Source organism: Typopeltis vanoorti, chromosome 12 (assembly GCF_054136105.1).
Source record: "Typopeltis vanoorti isolate ZY-2024b chromosome 12, IOZ_Tvanoo_1.0, whole genome shotgun sequence".
Lineage (NCBI taxonomy): Eukaryota > Metazoa > Arthropoda > Arachnida > Uropygi > Thelyphonidae > Typopeltis > Typopeltis vanoorti.
The window spans coordinates 92,543,389-92,565,843 of NC_143560.1; the positions used below are offsets into that span (position 1 = coordinate 92,543,389).

Here is a 22,455-nt window from a genome sequence, read left to right on the forward strand (position 1 = left end):
CCCCCCTTTGTAATATGTCTCCTGAATTTCAAATTTTTATCCATCATCATCATCCCATTGTCCCTTGCCCCCTATCTTGGATATTTTTCCTGAGGAAAAAGAGATAGATGGTAGCTGTCCACAGTTCCTCCAAAAAAAAGAAAAATTCAAAGCTGACAAAAGCCAGATCTCACAAAACTGGAAACCAGAAGGATTCAACAAACCCATATAGTTAATGCCTTCATAAGATGGAATTGTTTGGATTCTGCTGAAACACTGATAATATCAAGGTCCTCTTACAGAAACATAAGTGTACTTTTGCCTCTATGTGACTTATTTGAAATCTGGTAATCTGGTGAGAATTCTGTATTGTGGTATGTCTCTATCAGTAAGGACAGGATAGGGGATGGGCTGGTCTATGCCATATCTTTGTGACAACTATGTCCCATTCCAACCTGTCCCTCTCAATACTAACATGAAAACACTTGTCATGTGTCCATCAGAAAGACCTCTTGCTGCCTTTATCTTCTACCTGGCATGGATATATCACAGAATGATCTTGATGATCTCATGTTACACTTGCCATCCCTTATACTTATAATGGGAGATTTAAATTGCCCCAGTACTTTGTGTGACAGTACACCAATTGATCATAGGAAGGGTAGTTAAGTGCATGCTTGATAGCAACAATATTTCCCTGAAAGTAACATGGGGTAACTCTTACCCTGGAAGTAATATTTCCTTCTCCATGCTTACCCAAACATATACTGCTGTCAGCTTAAGACTTTGTTCATCATTCCGCTTCCCACTGTTTCAAATGAAATAGAAAATAACATCTATAGGAGTGACCATTTTCTCATGCTATCCACTCACTGACATGGGCAACCATGCTACTGCCCATCATGGATATCACAGTAGAAATTAGATTAAGCTGATTGGATTGTCTTTTCACTTGAAGAATCTGTTTCTACAACAGTGAGCTTTATCTCTATCAATGAAGCAGTAAGTTGTGTTGCAGATTATACTATACTAGTTTCCAGAATAACTGCAGTGCCCAACCCATGGTGGAATTCAGAATTCCACTATGGTTTGGTAAAAGGCTAACGGAAAACTTGAGGTATTTTCCATGGAACTTAATCACTTTCAAATATGCTTATGTTGAATATAATACATCTGCTGTCAGAGTCAAATGGATGCAGGAATCCAGTTTACATCTTCTGTCACCAAGGAAGTGTGGGAGAAAATGAAGGGCAGAAAGATTTTCTTAGGACAGATTTGAATGCACAGTTGCTCACCCATAAGCAGTTTGCAGATACTTTCAGGAAGAGCTTTACCAAAATATCAGCAATATCTTCTTATTCCTCTGAATTCCTGATCTTAAAAAAAAAAAAAAAAAAAAAAGGCAAAGCAGAGAAAACACTATATTTTCTTTACTTTAATTGGTCTGGAAGTTTATAACAGGCCATCCAAGAAAGAACTGAAACTTGCTTTGCTTCAGTGTTGACCAACTTCTGTAAGACCAGATGACATTGATTATGAAATAGTCAAATATATATTCACTATCCTTCATGAGTCAACTCCTATACCTTTTCAACAGAATTTTCTCTTAGAAAAAAAAAATTCTGGATTCTTGGCTAAGGGCAATTATAATTGCCCTCTGCAAAGACAGGGAAGCAATCCACATTCCAATAAATTATATGTAGAGCAACAACCCTTTTTCAAGACACAACTTTGAAAAACATTAGATCACTGGATAAGACTGGTAATATCCATCAGCACTTCCTTCCTAAATATGAGCATCTAGTATCACTTTGTTTTGGCATGGAAAAAGTATATGACACATCTCAGAGGTTTGGTATATTGAATGATCTTCACAACTTTGGTCTAAAAGGGAATCTCCATTTTCAAAAACTTTCTCTTTCATTGAATCTCCAAATGGGAATCATTCTTTCCTGATCCTTTCTTCAAGAAGAAGACGGTATCCCATATAGGTTAAAGTTTAACACTGTTTGTAGAATCAAAGCAAACTTGATAAACTGAATTTCTCCAACTATAATGCTATGTGGATGATTTTACTATATTTTGTCATTCTTGCAATATGATGGTCATATAAAGAGAGTTGTAGCAAACCATTGACTATATTTCCTGCTGGACACTTGCCAATGGGTTTAACTTCTCAGAACAGAAGATTGTTTATGTGCACCTCTGCCACAGATGTAATATTTCAACCCAGACCTAAGACTAAAGCAAATGATAATCCCACTATTATAATTTGTCTTATTATTATAAGCTCTAGACAAACAGTGGGCAATACTTCATGAATGGCACTAAATAAGTTATCATGGTGACATAATTGCATTCCATCATACAACTTTGCCTTTGTTCAAGCTGCTGAATGGAAACTGAACATTCCACCCCCCTCTTCACCATCAGCAGCTCTCAAAACATAGAGCAGAATACTCTGATTTTTACCTGTCTATGCAGATGATTTAAAATCAAAGGTCTCAGTGGGGCTGTCTTTCCAGACATCTTAATATTCAATAAGATCTCACTCAAATGCAGGAACTATGCTGTTGAGCTGCATGAAAGATGAAATGCTATCAAAAGTACATTATTTACACCAATTCTCTACAGGTAATAAGAAGTCTGGCATAGAAAAGGTGGATCTGAGAGGGAGAGAGAGAGAGAGGCACTCCTGTGCTCTCTTGGATCCAACATCTTTTCTATCAGATTGAGAGGCTCCAACTGTATGTTTGCCTCTGTTGGATCCCAAGCCAGTTGGGATTAAGGAAAATGAGACTAGGCTTCAATACTGCTGCCAGGTTTTCTCTGTTAAGATATCATTTGTCTGTTCTTTATGCTGATTACAGGCAGATCATAAGACAAAAGCTAATATTCCAGTAGCAAACATCATAGAGTAGAAAAACCAATAACAAATTATACCCAGATAATGTATGTAATTGATCTGCAGCAGTGTGCACAGGGTTCATAGGGTGGAAGTAGTTGTACCTGCTTGGCTCTGCATAATCATACTCGTTGAGGAGTGATTATGTGCTTATTTTTGAGTATTGTTCATTGGTTTTAACTATTTTTTATGTTTTAATACTTGCATTGCCTTCATGACTTTAAAGAGCAGCCATTATTGTAGAAAGTTTTTCCATTTGTTTATAAATTAAATGAAGAATGCCAAGAATTTATATTCTTATTTAATCCTTTATCTAAGCATAAGCAAACAAAGTTTGCATGTGAAGATTTCAGGTGTGCCCGAAAAATTGATAAAAAATTTCTACCAAAAATTAATCTTTATACAAGTATATAATATTTTTAACTAGAATTATTATACTAATTTTATCTTTATATATCAGATATACCAGTATATCTGATGTATATATGTGTGCTTATATACATAACAAAAGGTAGATACCCTAAGATACTGATCATTGATATCATTTAACGATGTAATTATGAACATTGTTAGCAGAAATGACTATGCATAACTCTAGAATGCATTAGATAATAGAGCATACAAAAAAAAAAATGAAAGATAACAAGATGTACTGTCTTGGCATGATGTTTGTTCGGAACATTTGTATCCCACTTTCTAGTGTCATGTTTGTTATGTTAGAATATGTATATATAAAACAGTTGATCATTTCCTTTCTTAAAAAATTATATTCATATATATTCTTTTAGCACAGCAGTATACAGGAAGAGCTCGTAGATGTTGTGAATTTGGAATGTTTAAAGATAATCGCTCATGTGAAACAAGGACTGAGCTTGTACGCATGTTTCTTGAAGATGATGATTTGGATAACTGTTCTGATGCTTTTCTAAACTGTTGCCTATTAAAACAGGGGAAAGTTTTAGCTGTCCCCAATAGTGAGTATTCTTTATGACATTAATTGCAAGTTTTGATAGTACTCTCACATGTGAAAACAGGACTTTTTTTATAGATATCCAAACAAATATTTTTCAACTCATACTGCAATAGATTGGTGACATGTGCAAAAGAGAGAAGAAATTGATTATCGTTAATTTGAATATCTGTAGGTTATACATCATGAAAATTATGGAAACAACTACCACATTAGAGTAAAACTAGTTTAATATAAACCAAAATAAACATTTGACGTTTCGACCTTCACATTAAGGTCATCATCTGGAGCATACACATATGTACAAAGAAACAAGCTGCACTACAATCTACATAACGTGCTAAAGTTACTGACCAACTGTTACAACTATTGGCCTGATCTCTGGTGAAAAAAAAAAATTTATTACACCAAAGCTAGAGTCCTATTATTATTATTATTATTATCTATTAGGTTACAAAATCCAGTTAAGCTGGAGAGCAACATGTTTACAAAAAAAGGAAAAAAATTAATAAATAATAAATTTTAAAAAACTTATATAAGTATATAATGTATACAACTATATAAGTATATAACTTATATAATATATATGTATAAGTATATATATATAAATTGCAGCCAGCTGGTATGGATAGTGGCCAATGAAAGCTGAAAAAAAAAGTGCTTAGAGTTCTAAAGTCAGTGTTTGCTGGAATCTTTCTTTAAATTTCCATTCATATGTTTTTAAAGAAACCTATAAAATTTTGATTAACCACCCTAATCTTAACAATAATGGTGGCATAAAAATCCCAAAAATTTGGATGCACACATTCAGCCCACTTAGTTTCCAGCAAACCCTGACTTTAGGATTCTAAGCAAGTTTTCAGCTTTTATTGGCCACTATCCATACCAGTTGGTTGTAATTTATAAGTATACTTATATAAGTAATTTTTTTATTTTTATTTATTATTTATTAATTTTTTCCTTTTTTGTAAACATGTTGGTCTTCAGCTTAATTTAATTTTGTAACCTAATAGATAATAATAATAGGACTCTATCTTTGATGTAGTAAGTTTTTTTGTTTTTTTTTCACCAGAGGTCAGGCCAATAGTTGTAACGATTGGTCAGTAACTTTAGCACACTATGCGAAGGGTGAAACATTGAGTGTTTATTTTGGTTTATATTAAACTAAAGTTTTACTCTAACACAGTAGTTGTTTCCATAATTTTCATAATGTATTTTGATCACCGTGTAAACATGAAGGAAAGGATTCTGTAGATTATACATTTTTAGGAAATAATAGTGAGTTACATGGTATGCAATCTTTTATTATCTGCTCTTTTCAAACTGCATTCAAACAGCTGATAATCAATCATTGTAATGTCTGATATTTGTAGTTTTTACTGAACATCATTTTGTTTACTGAATGTTTTCATTTTACCTATGTCAGTATCCTACCTAGCATTGGAAAAATTGTGAAAATTAATTATTCTAATGAGAGAATCAAACTCCTACTGGTTATATAGACTTATAAATGGATTGCAGACATATTTATAGAAATATGCAGATGATGCAAATATTCAAAAGAATACAAAATATTCAAATGATGCAAAGTTTAGAACTATGAGAAGTAAAGCAGATGTAGTGGCTTCTTCTCAAGTCTTCTTATAAGAAGACTTGAGTGGACTGAACGAATGGGCATAGAAGTGTGGTTACTATTTCAATATTGTAAAGTATAAGATTTAAAATTTGAAAATCAAAGATGGGATGTAGAATATACACTTGGTGAGGATATATTGGAAGAGGTAGAGGAGATAAGAGATCCCTGGGTGTGATGGTGGATAAGGATCTAAAATTTAGTGGATGCATTTTTAAAATTGTGAGGAGAGTATAACTGATTTTGACAGTAATGCAAAGGACACTGACTTGTAGAAGAAATTAGATTCTGGTTCCATATGGACTGTTGTGGAAAGATTTGGTCACCTGGTTTTCAAAAGGACGAAGAGGTATTAGGAAGAGTCCAGAGGTGATTAAGGTGGTCTCTGGAATGTTGAGTATGAAGAAAGATGGGGAAGATGCAGTTTACAGTCTGATGGATAGGAGGAGGAGAGGTGATGTGATGGAGACATATAAGTTGGTAAGAAGTTAGGAAATTAATATTGAAGAGGTTTTTCATAGAATGTTGGGAGGGGGAAAAACAAAAGGATATCTCTGTAAGTTGTATAAGGAGAGCATGAGCAAAGGAGTGAGAAGCAGGATTTTTGCATGGAGAGTGGTGAATGATTGGAATGCATTGCCTAACAGCATGTTGTCTGCAGAGAATGTAAATGTATTTAAGGCACAGTATGATGAGTTGCATGTGTGTGTGTGTGAATGAATGTTGGAGGACAAGCGAATGTATCTGCCCACAATGGTTGGCTTCTGATAAACTGAAAATTCACCAAATTGAAATTTGTTCATCACCGAAGATGGGTATTATCAAGAGTCTTTACGTGGAGCTCAATAGATCTGTTCTTATGATTCCCTTTTGTTAGTTGAACTGAATAAAATTAAAGGCAATCTGGATGTAATGGATACAACAAAAGTATTATTCAAAAAAGTATTGGTAATTATCATTCTTCTACCGGACTATAATCCAATGTGAAAAGAACTTCATTTCCCTACCTTAAAGGAACCTCAGAACAAACAAATAGCACGGATTCTTCGTAAATTCAATCTGTACTTCAGACCAACTTGAAAACTGTCTTCCTTCCTTCCTATCATCTAGGATACGTACCACCTCTTTCCTTACCAGGTATCTATCAGATAACTTGCTCATGTCATCTTTGCTATTTTGGACAGACTTCTGGCCATTCTTCTTGATTAGAATCAAAGTACATCAATACTATATTAGATTTTTGGAATCTGACAAGTCTGAATTTGCATCTCACACTATTGACGCTAGGCACAGAGTTCTTTGGAACAAGACTTCATTCCTGTAAGTTCAGATTCGATTATCTTTTACTTGAAACATGTGAAATGCTATACAATTGTCTGAACCTCAACCAATCAGATTTCATGCCAATTTCCAAGTTTTGGGAAGTTTTGATTACTATTAATTGTCATAATATATTATAAAAATTAAGTGGATATTAAATCCAGCATTATTTCAAAGCTGAATATAGAAACTATAAAAGCTTCATATGAAATTTGACCAGAGAGCTTACGGGAATACACTCGCCAGCATTTACTAGTTGCCCTAGTCGGACCTTATAGGAGAGATGATTAATATGCCCAAGTGTCCATATATTCTCCTCCTATTGGTCCATTTTGATAAAGGTTTCACTGGCCTGACAGCTGTTTCAAACTGGTTGGTTTTCGTCAGAGACCAGGCAGAAACCTAAGAGAGCAAAAACTCTCTTTCAGTACTAAGGAACTTGAAATGTCTCAGAGGTGTATTTGTCATAAGCCAACTCTCGGTCGGTGCATAAAAGCTTTTGTCTCTTTATTTTAGTAAATACTTTTACTCACCGACCGAGAGTTGGCTTATGACAAATACACCTCTCAGACGTTTCAAGTTCCTTAGTATTGAAAGCGAGTTTTTGTTCTCTTAGGTTTCTGCCTGGTCTCTGATGAAAACCAACCAGTTTGAAACAGCTGTCAGGCCAGCAAAACCTTTATCAAAATGGACCAGTAGGCGGAGAATATGGGCATATCGATCATCTCCTATAAGGTGCGGCTAGGGCAACTCATAAATGCCGGCAAGTGTATTCCCGCAAGCTCTCTGGTCAAATTTCATACAAAACTTTTATAGTTTCTATATTTGGCTTTGAAATAATTATTATTACCCAAGACCTCATAGAGTCAAAGACTCATCTGGGAGGTCCTTTTATCACACACACAGCACATCATACCATGCCTTGAACACATTCAAATTCCTTGCAGACACCACACTCTCAGGCAAGGCATTCCAATCATTCACAACTCTGCACAAAAAAAAACCTGCCTCTCACTCCCCTACTCACACCCTCTTTATACAGTTTCCAGGGATGACCTCTGGTTCTCCCCCTATCTCCCACTATTTTATGTAGAACTTCTCCAGCATTAATCCTATAACAACCCCTTATCAACTTGTAGGTCTCTATCACATCTCCTCTCTTCCTCCTGTCCACCAGACTCTGCAAGTTGCATCTTCTCAATCTTTCCTCATACTCAATATTCTAGAGGTCAAAAACCATCTTAGTCAACAGTCTTTGGACCCTTTCCAATATCTCTTCATCCTTCTGAAAACCAGGTGACCAAATCTGGGCATAATAGTCCATGTGTGGCCTAATCAAAGCCTTATACAATGGAACAAGAATCTTCCTACTTCTACACGTTGGTGTTCTCCGCATCATTCCCAGAAGTCTTTGTGCTATGCGTCTCCTAAATTTCAGATCCTTATCCACTATCACTCCCAGATCTCTTATTTCTTCCACCTCCAACAATATATCCTCACCAAGCATAAATTCTGCATCCCATCTTTGTTTTCCAAATTTTTAAACCTTACATTTTGCAACATTGAACTGACATCTCCATTTCCATGCCCAATCACTCAATTTATTCAAGTCTTCTTGTAAGGCCACAACATCTTCACTACTCTTCATGGTTCGTCCCAACTTTGCATCATCTGCAAACAACTGAATATCTCCATCCAAATCTTCACCTATATCGTTAATACAAGTTAAACAGTAATGGCCCCAAAACTGACCTCTGAGGTACTCCACTAGTGACTTTCCTTTTCCTGCATATCGCTCCCCCATATAGAACTTGTTGATACTTATCAGATAGCCAGTCTCCAATCCAATGCACTAATCTAATATCCAACCCCATCAGCTCTAGTCTGACTGTTAACTTATCATGAGGTACTCTATCAAAAGCCTTTGCGAAATCCAAGTATATTACTGTGTATCCTTCTCCTCTGTCCAAGGAAGCGGTCACTTTATTGTAATAAGTAAGTAGATTACTAAAACATGACCTCCCTTTAGCAAATCCATGCTGTCCATCAAAGATAATACCATTGTTGTCAACCCAACTCTGGATCCTAGTTCTCACAAACTTCTCCAACAACTTAACCACAACACCTGACACACTGATAGGCCTATAGTTTGATGCTTGAGTTTGATCACCTCCTTTATGAAGTGGCACAATCTTGCCCTTCTTCCACCCCTTAGGGACTTGACCGAGTGCAAGACTCGTATTAAAAAAAATATGTCAAGACAGGTGTCAACTCCCTGGCACATTCCTTCAGAATACGTGGTGATATATTATGAAGTCCCACAGCCTTATTAACATCTAGTTTACTCAACTCCCCAAACACCTCTTGTTTACTTAGTCAGTCTCTCCTCCCCATCATCTACTGCTCTCAATCCCTTCATGAAGTCACATTTGCAAGATTGAAAGACCTTTATGAATTGCTCATTAAGTATCTCCACCACACATTCTGCAACAGCTGTCTTTATACCATTTTCTCCAATCAATGCCATCCTTCTAATCATTCTTTCTTTTGCTGGCTACATAGCGAAAGAACTCCTTAGGATTCTTTTTGTCTTCATTAGCTAACTGCTGCTCATACCTCTCTTTAGCTACCCTCCCCAACCAAGTCACCTGTAAATTGCTTTATTAACAGAAGCAAATAGTTTTACCAATTTTTTCACTGCAAATTTTAATGAAAAATTAACTACCTCCTCTTCTTGTTCTCTGCTTTTTTTTTTCTCTTAACCTTTGACTTTTCTTCTGGCTCTGTAAGATTTCATTTGAGAGTTCATCTTCCACAGCTTCCCACAAATACTCTGCACCTTGCTTTCAGCCTCTTTGGCTACCAATATCTTGTTAGGCTTTGTCTTTGTTAAAGTCTGTGAATGCATCTTTCAAATTCTTCCAAACACTATGCGCGCTTCTCTCATCTTACTGGTGCATCTGCAAGATATTATATTCTTACCAAAAGTATTTGAGGGTGTTTTGCATCCTCATTAATAGCAATAGCTTTAGGAAAAATATTCCTTAAGTAATATGCCTTGACAACAGCCGTAAATTCTGGTGTATGGGTTGCAGGAGTGAAGTGGTATTCAGTGAACCTATTAATGGGATGGCTGTCTTAAGTACAAGTGGTCATAAATCGCATATGTTGCAAGTCAAGGGGTCAAAAAAGATGTTCACTAACCAAATATTATTTAAAGTAATTCTATACATAACTCATCTAAAGAACATATAAAAGAGTCATTATATTGAGAATTAAAAATGTAATTAATCCTCACATACCATCTCTTAATTTCAATTTTACAAAGAATTAAGGATAAATCTGTGTTGAACTCATAAAATTCAAAAAAAGCAATTAACTCATAATGACAAAAATATGAGGATTGTTTGAAAAGTTTGGTAAATTTCCAATAGATGGCGACACAATTCATTCATTCATACCAGTGTCAGCACATATCATCTTTTTCATGACCAGGGGGTCATGAAAAAGATGATATGTTTTGTCAGCTGGGAAGGTGATGGTCACTGTTTTTTGGGATTCCCAAGGAATTATCATGATAAACTATTTGGAAAAGGATAAGACAATAACAGGAGTCTATTATTATTATTATTACGTGACACCTCCAGGGAGTCCAAAGACTCATCAAAGGAGAGTATGCCAACAGCATTGAACGATTGATCAACTTCCAACTACTAACCCTTTGCTCAAACTTGCTTAACTTTTTGCGTGAGCCATTAGTAGCAGTGGCTCTACCAATCGACCAACCTTTGCTGGCATCATTGTTGGACCATTTATAAGAAGATCTGAAGAACAAATGGCCAAGATTGGCACACAAAAAAGTGCTCTTTCATCAAGACAATGCATCGTCTCACACATTGGCCATTGCAATGGTAAAATTGCATGAATTGAGGTTTGAATCGGTTCTACATCCACTGTATTCTCCGGACTTGGCGCTGTGTGACTTCTTTCTGTTCCCAAACTTAAAAATTTGGCTCAGCGGGAAAAAATTTTCTTCGAACGAGGATGTTATCAAGGCTGTCAATGACTATTTTGTACAATTTGACAAATCCCACTTTTTAGATGGGATGAAAAAATTGGAAACTTGCTGGACCAAATATGTAGACCTCGATGGAGACTGTGATTTTTTTCCAAAAATGTGTTTAACTTATTTTTTAACCAAACTTTTCAAACAACCCTCATATAGACCAAGATATGACATCATGGTGATACATCAAGCTGCACTCTAATCAACTTTAAGTAAACTTTTAACAGTTAATTATCTGAGTGGACTACATTGAGGAAATAATATGGAATGCCTACTACATTTTCATTTCAAAGTTTATTAGTGGTCATCCATTCCACTTTCACATCAGACAAGAGAAATTCAATTGACTGACCTTCTAGTAGTTGAGAATATTTACATTCAGATCACAGCTTCCATTCAAATTGAGTCCTTGCATAACATGACAGAAGTATATATACAGTTACACCCTGAGTTACATAAGTATTGCGTTCCATAAACCTTATCGTAACTCGAATTTTACATAAGTTGAATTTGTAAATTACATACATACAATTATTTCTGCCAGAAGTTTGGGAAATTGATTTGCCTCTTCTGATCTGCACTTGCTGCCTCACCCGTGATTTTGATGCTGTGCAGATTTGTATGTTTCTCGAATCGTTCGAACCATCCAGCACTAGCTTGAAATGTACTCTCCACATCTGTGATGCTGGCCTTTTCTTTTAAATCTTTATATAGTAACATAGCCTTCTCCTGGATAATCAGTAAACTTAACAGTATCTGCCTCTGTGTCAGATCATCGATACAGTGAGACAACAATTTCTCCATCTCTGATGTCAGGTCCAGCCTCTTCTTGGTAATAATTGTGCCCTTCAAAGCTACTGCATCTTTCATACTTTCAACAATGCAAACTTTATCCTTCACTATTGTATTCACTGTCGAAATAGGTTGATTTATTTCTGAAGCTATTGTTGATAGAATTTTCCTGCCTTCATACACGTGAATTATTTTCAACTTTTCTTCTAAAGTAATTGTAGACCTTTGTTTTCTAGATTTATTACCATCGCATTTGGTTTTGTGTTTGCATTCCATTTTAAGGATAAAAAACAACGAAACTAGTAGTGATAACAAGTGACTGAGCTAACTGCGTGAGGAATCTACTACTGTACTGCAATAAGGGGCTCTCAAAGATGCACCTGCACAAAGCTGCAATCGTGTTCATACATGCTAAGAGATTTATTATGTAACTGTGAATTTACATTAGTCACATGTTATGTAACTTGGGGTGTAACTGTATATATATATATATATATATATATATATATATATATATATATTCTTTATAGTTTTTTTCCATAAATTAAGGAACAAAGAGAAAAATCACAAACTCAAAAACTGCATAATGAATTTTAATGTAATTTGGTGAAAAGAGTAAAAGCAGTAAAAAATCTATTCCTCACACCCCTCTTCACCATACTCTTACATAAATTCCAGAGATAGTATAGCCTCTGGAAGTTAATCCAATAAAATTCTCTCACTAACTTAAGTGTCTCTATCATATCAACCCTTTTCCTCCTATTCACCAAACTCTGCACTCCACATTCTCATAGCCAGCATTCCAAAGTCCTGATATTGTCTTGGTCACTCATCTCTGGACCCTCTCCAATGTTTCCACATCACATTGAAAACCAGGTGACTAAATCTAAGCATAATAGTCCGAGAGTGGTCTGAATGGTGCTTTATACAGTAGTACACCAGCTTCCTTATCACTTTATGTTACGGTACTTCTTATCATAGTGGCACTATGATGTGCAGTCTTTGCAATACTTGCAATATGCACTCTAAACTTCATTTTACTGTCAATCATCACTCCCAAATCTCTAATCTTATTCACTTCCTGCAATATGGCACCATCAGTATAGTACACAGCCTTATATTTCTGCATTTCAAAATGCCAAACCTTGCACTTATTAATATTAAAATCACAGTCCCATTCTTTTGTCCAAGTCAAAAGTTTATTCAGATCTTCCTGAAGGGAATTAATATCAGCAGTGCTACTTATAATTCTCCCTAACTTTGCATCATCAGCAAACAACTGAAGATCCCCAGTCAGTCCACTTGATATATCATTTACAAACAAGTTAAACAGCAGGGACCAAGAACAGAGCCCTGCAGCATGCCACTGGTTACCCTCCTTTTTTGAGACACTACTCCATCATACACAACTTGCTGGTATCATTCAGAGAGCCAATCTCCAATCCATCTAACCAATATACTATTTATTCCCATCCTATGCAGCTTTACACCAACTTATCATGTGATAATCTATCAAACACCTTTGCATAGTCCAAGAACATTACTCTATATGATTTTTCCTTATCTGACACATTTGTTACTTATCATAAAATGCAAGTAAATTGCTAAAACAAATTTACCCTTTACAAATCCATGCTGACCATCATAAAGAATGCTATGTCCATCAAACCAATCCTGCATTCTATTCCTTACCAATAGTTCCAACACCTTGACTACAACTGCAGTTATATAGACTGGTATGTAATTGGTAACTTCTGTTATAGAACCATGCTTGTGGAGTGGTACTATTTTGCCTTCTTTCCACTTCCTAGGAACCCTACCCACTGCAAGACTCATTAAACAACCAAGTCAAGAGCATAGTTTAGTGTTGTGCACATTCCTTAAGAATATGTGGTGATATGTTGCCCATTCCAACAGCCTTATTAACATCTAACCCGATACACCAGTATACACCAGTATAATATACATTGATAAAGTGCTTGTTGAATAATTCCACTATATCCTTTGCAACTGTCACTCTGCTGCCATGGCTATCCACTAGTGTCAACCTGCCATTATTCTTTCTCTTGCTTGCTTTATAGCAGAAAAATTCCCTTGAAATAACCTTGGCCTGACCAGCCAATCTTCTCTCATATTGCAGCTTTTTTTCTTTACCATGCTTGTCATCTTCCTAGCCTGCACTTCATACTCTTCATGGATCTGATCACCACCAACTGTCTTGTCCCTCTTCCATAGCATTTTCTTTTCCAACACAGCTTGCTTGATTTCACTGTTCATCCATTTCGCTCCTACTCTATTTACTCACTTAACCCTTGGTATGCAGTTATACATTGCTTGTGTCAGATACTGCCTTATGAATTTCTGTGCACTGTCATCATCTTTTCTGCTCGTCTCATCTACCCAATGTACTGATGCTAATTGGTTACAGAGTTTTCCATAAATACCTGCTTTATACTTCCATATATATCCATTTTTGGCAGTAACCCTTTCTTATAATTCTCCTTAACTTCTAATAATTCTCCCTAACTCCTTTTTTCTATTTCTGAAACAAGTACCTCATGACCACTCTTGCCAACTGGCAACAGTGTTAATACCTCATTAACAAATCTTGTGAAGTTATCACCAAATCCAAAACATTAAAGCCTCTAGTTACTTCAGTTACATGCTGCTTAAGATATTTATCTCTCAGAAATTTAACAAACCCACACTCCTTGTTCCCATTGTATATTCTTGTTATTAAAGTCTCCCATCAGGATCACCTTCTTTTATATGCTCAACCAATCTGCCTAAACATTTCACAATTGGTATTCTCTACATTCCTTGGCCTATAACAACAACTTCACACAACATAGATTCAGAATCTATGCATGTCCTATTAACTTCCACACTTTGTGGACGCGATTCCTCTGCAATCTAAAAAATCCTTCAGCAATCCTTCTCCTCTTTTCATATTCCTATCCTTCCATTTCTGTTCCCGAAATCACATCCTCTTCAGACAACCAAGTTTCACTTATTCCAGTTATCTCTGAGCATACTTACTCAATCAATGCAACAAACTCAGCTCTCTTGTTTTGATATTTATATTTGTGTACAAACATAACTATCTCTGTGTATTTGAGGCTGTTTTACCAACACCAACATTCTTTATTCTAGCTGCTATATCACACCTCTCTTCGATTTGACAATTCCTTTTTCCCTGATCCTGACTCTGATTTCCATTCATATTGGTCTCATCCTCAATTTTATGCATTCCATCACCTTATGCTGCTGCAACCTCATCTTCAACCTCATATCCATCTTCCTCCTGTCATACAATCCATTAAGTTGTGCTATCCTGCTTCAGAAGTTGACTCTGGTCATTTACTACATTAACTTCTTGAATCTGTGCCTTCTCAAAAAACAATAGCCTTTCTAAATGCTCAACACAAAACCCATTCAAACAATCCATTAACTTTTAACCATTCCAACTTTCCTATTACAACTTTCCAATTTTCCTATAACCTTATACAACTCAGGCATCTTGCTATTCATTATCTCTGCTTTCCTTCTCAGTTCACTATTGTCATATTTGGACAACATGCCAATGACTTTTCCAATAAGACTATCATCTTATACATTGTTTTTTCACATCGTACGATATATATTGGAAGAAACACCCATAAAAATCCTAAATAAATAGTTTAATTCAGTAAGAAATTGCTACATGAAGACAATGATCAAAAACAAAAAATTGAAATTGTCAAAATGAATGAAATTGAAAATGAAAAGTGTCTCTTTAAGGAATGTGGCTGAATCTCACAGCAATAGAGCGATCACAACAATGTTTCATACTGTTTATAATGGTGTCCAGGTGCTCAGTTGGTAAGATTTTTGAAAGGGAGTTTGAGAGCAGCAACACATCTACCTAAACCATCCCAGACATGCTCAATAAGATTGAGGTCAGGAGAGCTGCCTGACCAGTCCATATACAGGGTGTTCGGGATAAATTTGACAGTTTCGTAAGGAAAAAGAAAATCTTCTTTGTATCTATTAAATTTAATGAATTGACAAAAAAACATTACAGGCAGAGTTAATTACAATACTATCAACAAGATTTACTCAAAATAACCACCATTAGCATCGATCACAGCTTCAATTCTGCTTCGGAACCTCGAACAAGCTGATGCTACAGTCTCCCTGGGAAGGGCCGCAAAAACTGTTTTAATTTTATCCATTAACTGGGCTTTTGTATTACTGGAAGTGCGATTGGTGTCTTTTTCAACTGCGCCCCATACAAAATAATCCATGGGGTTAAGGTCTGGGGAGTTTGGAGGCCAAACATTTGGACTGGTGAAGTCGTAGAAATTTTCAGACAACCATTTTTGACTTTTCCCAGAGGTGTGGTAAGGGGCCGAATCCTGCTGCCATACATACGGCCTACCATTGGCTACCCTTGTTATCCAGGGCTTGACTACAGTTAGCAACTCCACGAACAAAGCCCGAATTCCAATGCCAGGGTTCTTCAACACCTGTTCCTGCAGATTTGCGAGGAATTCTGCTGTACGAACGCAATCAGATCGTCTGCTAGGGATCTTTCTTCTTGCTACATCCTCGTAGTCACCATTGCAAGTCTCTAGTTCATGCCTGATTGTTTTTACTGTATTCAGGGAGCATTGGGCAGCAGTCGTAATATCCTTATTTTGATGGCGGGCACGAATCATCATGATACAAGTTATTCTCTTCCATGATTCAGGTGGGTTCCAGCTATCCATCCTTTCTGACATCTTGTATATGAATGAAGAAGGGTCCAAACTTTTAAATGAAGAGAAGTGTGTGTTAATACATGTAACTTACGGAAAAATATAATTAATTATAAATATGTCAAATTTATCCCGAACACCCTGTATATCATAGTCTCTTCTTAAAGATATTGACCCATGAGCATTGCTCAATGAGGACGAGCATTATCATCTTGTAGGATAAATGCCTCTTCTATAACACCCACATTCAACCAAACATAGGGGTTCATAAGTTGAGGCATTCATGGTTCTGCTAGGAACTTTGTATCTATGTACAATCTACCCACAGTTGAGAAAACTGTAGCTTACAGAGTGCCAAGAGGAGTCAATTTATGTTGAATGGGAGAAAGGAATAAAGATGTACGATTCGTCACCAACACGTAAAATCACATGCTTTCTTGTCTGTTGCTGTACTAGCTTGATTTTCGTTATCACTTTTTTTGCACTGAATTTTTTCATATTTATTTGTATGATGGATTCAGAACTGTCAACAAGTTCTAGTATTAAACCTTCAGTAACACTTGCAAAAGAATATTGCATAATGTGCTTATATTCTGCAAAAAAGAATAATCAGAAGGCAGTCTCCTTGTTCCAATTTCTCTGGCCACAAAATGTGTGAGTAAAATTGTGTGTGTATCGGAGTCGACTGTTAAAAAAATCTGTACTGAATCAAAGGGTGAAGATAAGCCAAAAAAGACTGCAATAAAGGTTGAAACCTTTATTGCGGTCTTATCAGCGGGAGCTAGACTGGATGTGGGTAGTGGCCAGTCCCATAATGCAATGCACATATCCTTGCAGACATGTATAATGCTTTGCATTATGGGATACTAAGGCAATTGATGTGAAGTCATTAGCCCTGTATATACAAGTAGCTCAGTTGTGAAGTTACTTCATGTGCATACTTTATTTGCTTACATTTGGATAAAGGATAAAACCAAGAATATAATTTATTGGTATGGTTAATTTATAGTATAACCAAGTGAAAAATTTTCAACAGTTGTCTCTAATCTAGAGTACTTTAGTAATATGGTATGACATCTTTTGACTATTTGTATATGGAAATATGACTTCTGCATTACTTCAACCTTGGTATCACTTCTGGGTCTGGCTCCCACTGTTGTTGCTCAAAAACTCAAGAAACTCATTTTCTTTACTTCCAGTTACTATTTTATCATCCCAGTCTTCTTCTTCTTCAACCTTTTGGTTCTGTCCACTGCTGGACGAAGGTCTCCCTCATGATTTTCCAGACCACTTGGTTTTCTGCCTCTCCCACCCATCTCATTCGTGCAATTTGTTCCAGTTCATCCCTCCGCCTTCTTCTCGGTCTTCCTCTTTGTCTTGCTCCATCCATTGGTCTCCACTCTGTTGTTTTTCTAGTCCATCTCCCGTCACTACATCTGGCAATATGGCCAGCCCATCTCCACTTAGCCTGTTTAATGTATTTTACAATATCCATGACACCTGTTTGAGATCTTATCCAGGTATTTGTCTTCCTATCTCTTAATGTTATTTTTAGCGTACTTCTCTCCATGCGATGTTGTGTTGTTCTCAGCTTTTTGTTTAGGGCTTCTGTTAAAGTCCGTGTTTCTCCTCCGTATGTTAGGACAGGAAGTATGCACACTGGTCGAAAGCTTTCCTTTTTAGACTCATAGGGATGTCACTTCTGAATATGTCTCTCATTTTCCCATAAGCCATCCATCCAAGGTGAATTCTTCATTCAATCTCTTTTCTTTGGCAATCTTCAAAGGATAACAATTTGCCCAAATATACATATGAAGTAACTTGTTCTATTTCATGGTTTTCAACTTTGACAGTTGTATGGTTTATGTATACATTCATCATTATTTTTGTTTTTTCTCTATTTATTTTTAATCCAATTACTCTGGAGATTTCATTTAGCTGATTTAGCCTTTCTTCCAGATCTTCAAGATTATCTGCTATTAGGACAACATTATCTGTAAATTTCAGATGATGCAGCCTTTTTCCATTTATGTTTATTCCTTTTGTTTCCCAATCAAGACTTCTAAAGATTTTCTCTAATGCAGCTGTAAATAATCTAACACCTTGCATCCAGCAAGATGACACCTTGCTGGATGCCTTTTTTTAGTTGGAACTTTTCACTGTTTTTATATAATTTAATTACAGAAGTTGCATTATTGTAAATATGTTTTAGTGTTTCAATATATGGTTTCTCAGTTCCCTTGGTTTCAAGTACTTTTAGTGTTGCAGATGTTTTAACTGAATCCAGTGCTTTTTCGTAGTCTATGTAAGGGTTTATTGTATTCAATTGATTTTTCAATGAGCTGTCTTATTCATTATTTCTAATTCTGTGTAATTCTTTCTAAATCCAGCTTGTTCACAGGATTGCATTCCCTCTAGTTTAGATTTTATTCTATTATTTATAATTTTTGTGAAGACTTTATATATGGTGGGGAGTAGGCTTATAGGTCTGTAGTTTTTAATTTCTTCCTTATTGCCCTTTTTAAAAATTAATATTAGAAGTGAATTGTTCCAATTTTTTAGAATTTTTCCTCTGTTTTAGGCATTTATTAAAGAGTTTAGTCAGCTGTTTGATGACAGAGCTTCCTCCCAGTTTTAAGAAATCTACCATAATTCCATCTTCTCCTGGGGCCTTTCCATTCTTCATTTCCCACACTGCCATTTCCACTTCTCTTTGTAAGATCACAGGGGTATCGTGTTCTTCCTCACTCAAGTTATCCATAGATGATTTTTGGATGTCTCGGTCTTTGTCTTCATACAGTTCAGTATAAAATTCCGGAATTCTTTTGATTATTGCATCTCTATTTTTTATAAGTTCACCATTTTTTTCCTCTTACAGCAGCTATTTCCTTTGTTCCAACTGATAATGTTCGTCTTAGGGCCCTCATATTACTATTGTTTTCTATTGTTTCTTTAATTTTTCTAGAATTATACGATCTAATTTCATGTTTCATCCTTTTACGTATAGTTTTACAAATTTCCGCATATTCTGTTTTATTGATGTCATTCAAATCTCTTTTCATATCTCTTCTTTTCTTCATCAGATCTAAGATTTCCTGTCGTAGTTTTTCCTCTCTTTGGTACCTTTTTACACCTCCTATTTCTAGTGCACAATTCAAGATAGATTTTGTTAAGATTTCATTAGCATCATCAATGGTAGTAGCTGTGTTTAACTTTTTTAGTTCATTTTTGAGTGATTCTCTATAACAGTTTTTATTGTGGTAGAGGTTTTGTAGATTCACTAAATTGGACTTTTTTCTTATGAGCTTATTCTGTCCCCATTTTTGTTGATCCATACTTTTGCCCTTACTAGTTTGTGGTCACTTATTATATTAAAGTTGCTATTTTGTCATTCCAATCTGTATTGCCATAATTAAAATCACCCATAATGATCACCATTTTCCCATTTGCTTGGCTAATTTGCTTCTACATTTCCTGGTCACCACCCTCTACATTAATAGGTCTATAGCAGCAGCTAACAAGGTATTTTGTTCTATTCACCTCTATCTCACACCATACTGCCTCAAACCATTAGCACTATTTCCCCCTTCTATCTTTGCCTTGTATGGACATAACTCTTTTTCTATCATCAATAGTACTCCTCCTCCCTTTTTTTCCTTTTCTGTCGTCACACAATACATCATACACTTCATGTATATTCCTATCAGGATGTCATCCTCATCCACCCATGTCTTACATATGCCAATCAATGCAACCATTTCATTTTCCTTGTTTCTGATATTTTTAGCATTCATATACAAACATAACAGCTCATTCCTGGATTATATAATAAGTTTCACTGATACCACTTGTTAGATGTGACTTCTCCATACTGGGAATGAGAGACAGTTGTTCTGATTAAGGTTAGACCAATGTACAAGGACTTCACACTTCACTGATAATGTACTGTTATTTTCAGTATGAAATATCTGTATTGTATGAAATTTCAGTATGAAATATCTGAAGTTTATTACTATGTTTATTATGTATTTGTTGTTTGATAGCCATTCTCCTTTACCCATACTGCCATTTTATTTAGATCTCTGTATAATTTTAATTAACTATTGCTCTACCCAATTTTACATAATATGCAAACAACTGAGTATTTCCTTTCAGATCATTTCCTGTGTTATCAATGTACAATTTAAATTACTTTGGCCCAAGTACAGAGCCATATGGCATGCTGTTAGTCACAGGCCTTTTCCTGGAATAATCTGTTCTTCCACAGACTGCTCTCTGATGGGTGTCCAGTATTCTCTTGACTACATCACAAGCTTCATATCTTCCCAATTTGTTGCAATTTATGTGAGAGTATTCCATGTGGAATCTTGTTAAACGCCTTTGCAAAGTTCAGCGTATAGCTATTACCTTTATCCAACTCAGCTGTTCACTTCATTATAAAAAGTGAAAAGTGACAGGGCATAGCTACCCTTTACAAAATTATGCTGCCCCCTGTATAGTATCTCATTCCTGAATTTTTCCCTTAACCAACTTCTCCAATACTTTGAACCATGCTTATGAGATGATGATTTTTTGGTAATTTGCTATCTCAGTCCAGTACCTCCTTTATTTAATTGAATGCTAAAGTATGGTTCACAGCTTACACATGTAACAAAAATTATATAGAATTTAATAAAAAACTGATGTATACTATGTTGACAAAAGTATTTGGACACCTTATATGCTATGCAAATTTAGGATCCTATCACATACAAATACTCAGGGAGTGTCTGCATAAATCTGGTAATAAAATATTGGATTTGCTGTGTGTTTTGCACTGTACTTGATGTCAAGATGCCACATTCAGTTGAACTGACAGGCTTGCAATGTGGGATGGTAGTTGGGTATCACATCAGTGATCTTTTTCTCCATGACATTGCTACCCATCTCAGTATACCAAAATCCACTGTTTGCTTATGTCATTTGTAGATAAAGTTAATGGTACTATCACAGCTGGAAAACACCCTGGAAAGCCACCGACACTCATGGAATGAGATCGACAAGCACTGTCTTTGAATGTTTGAGCATCCCACACGTCATCAGTGGCAGACCTTGCAGTCAACCTGGAAAATGCTGCATGGCCATATGTCAGCACCATAGCTGTCCACAGTGAGTTGCATGCCTTAGGTTAACATGGCAAAGTTGCTACGAACAGGCCATGCATGACCCCCCCCCCCCCCTGGACTGTAGATGATTGAAAAAGCGTTCTGTGGAGCAATAAATCATGTTTCCAAATGTTTCACTTTGGTCATGTTTGGATCTGGAGATTACTGGGGGGAAAACAGTTCTGGCAGAACTTCATCATTCCAACTGTCAAGTTTGGTGGAGGCTTAGTAATGGTATGGGGGTTGAAAGTTTATTTTTTACTTGGTTAGAGTATAATAAATTTAGTTTAATCCTTTATCCAAGTGTGAGCAAACAAAGTTTGCGCCTGAAAGTATCTTCAGGACTGGGGTAAGGTGATACAACACCAGGGCACTCCTTGCAAAGGTGGAGCCTTTGGGGGTGTTTCATTTGGATGGGACTTGGTTCATTGGTGGACATGCCCAGAATCATGACATCTTATGGATAACTTCATGCTTCCGATGCTGTGGAAGTACTTCAGCATTGACTCTTGCATGTTTCAGCATGACAGTGCTCCATGCCATATTACACTGCATGTCCAAGACTGGTAAGCAGCACTGAAGTATTGGACTGGTCAGCTCAGAGTCTATACCTCAATCCCATTGAACATCTTTGAGATGAATTAGAATGCCAAACTCACTCCATACCATAGCAGCTACCATCATCAGCAATGTGGATAGCTTTGTGCGAGGAATGGAAGAATATTCCTCTTGTGACATATCAGAAATTGGTTGAAAGCATGCCCCGAAGGGTAGTTGCTGTCATTAAGGCCAAAGGTGGTCCTACTTGATACTAGAAATGTAATTAAAATGCACTTTTTTTTTTTGACCACAACTAGGTGTGCAAATACTTTTGTCAGCATAGTGTATTTCATCCAATGTTACATTT

At 36.1% G+C, this 22,455-nt stretch overlaps 1 protein-coding gene across 1 annotated transcript in view; it reads left to right on the forward strand.

The window, feature by feature from the left end:
- The window catches only part of LOC150101006 (venom factor-like), a 697,967-nt gene that overhangs the window by 268,046 nt on the left and 407,466 nt on the right, over positions 1-22,455 (forward strand). Inside the window, exon 17 of the mRNA XM_090401101.1 lies at positions 3,673-3,858. Within this exon, the coding sequence (XP_090257227.1) occupies positions 3,673-3,858 (186 nt within the window). The remainder of the gene's footprint in view (positions 1-3,672; positions 3,859-22,455) is intronic.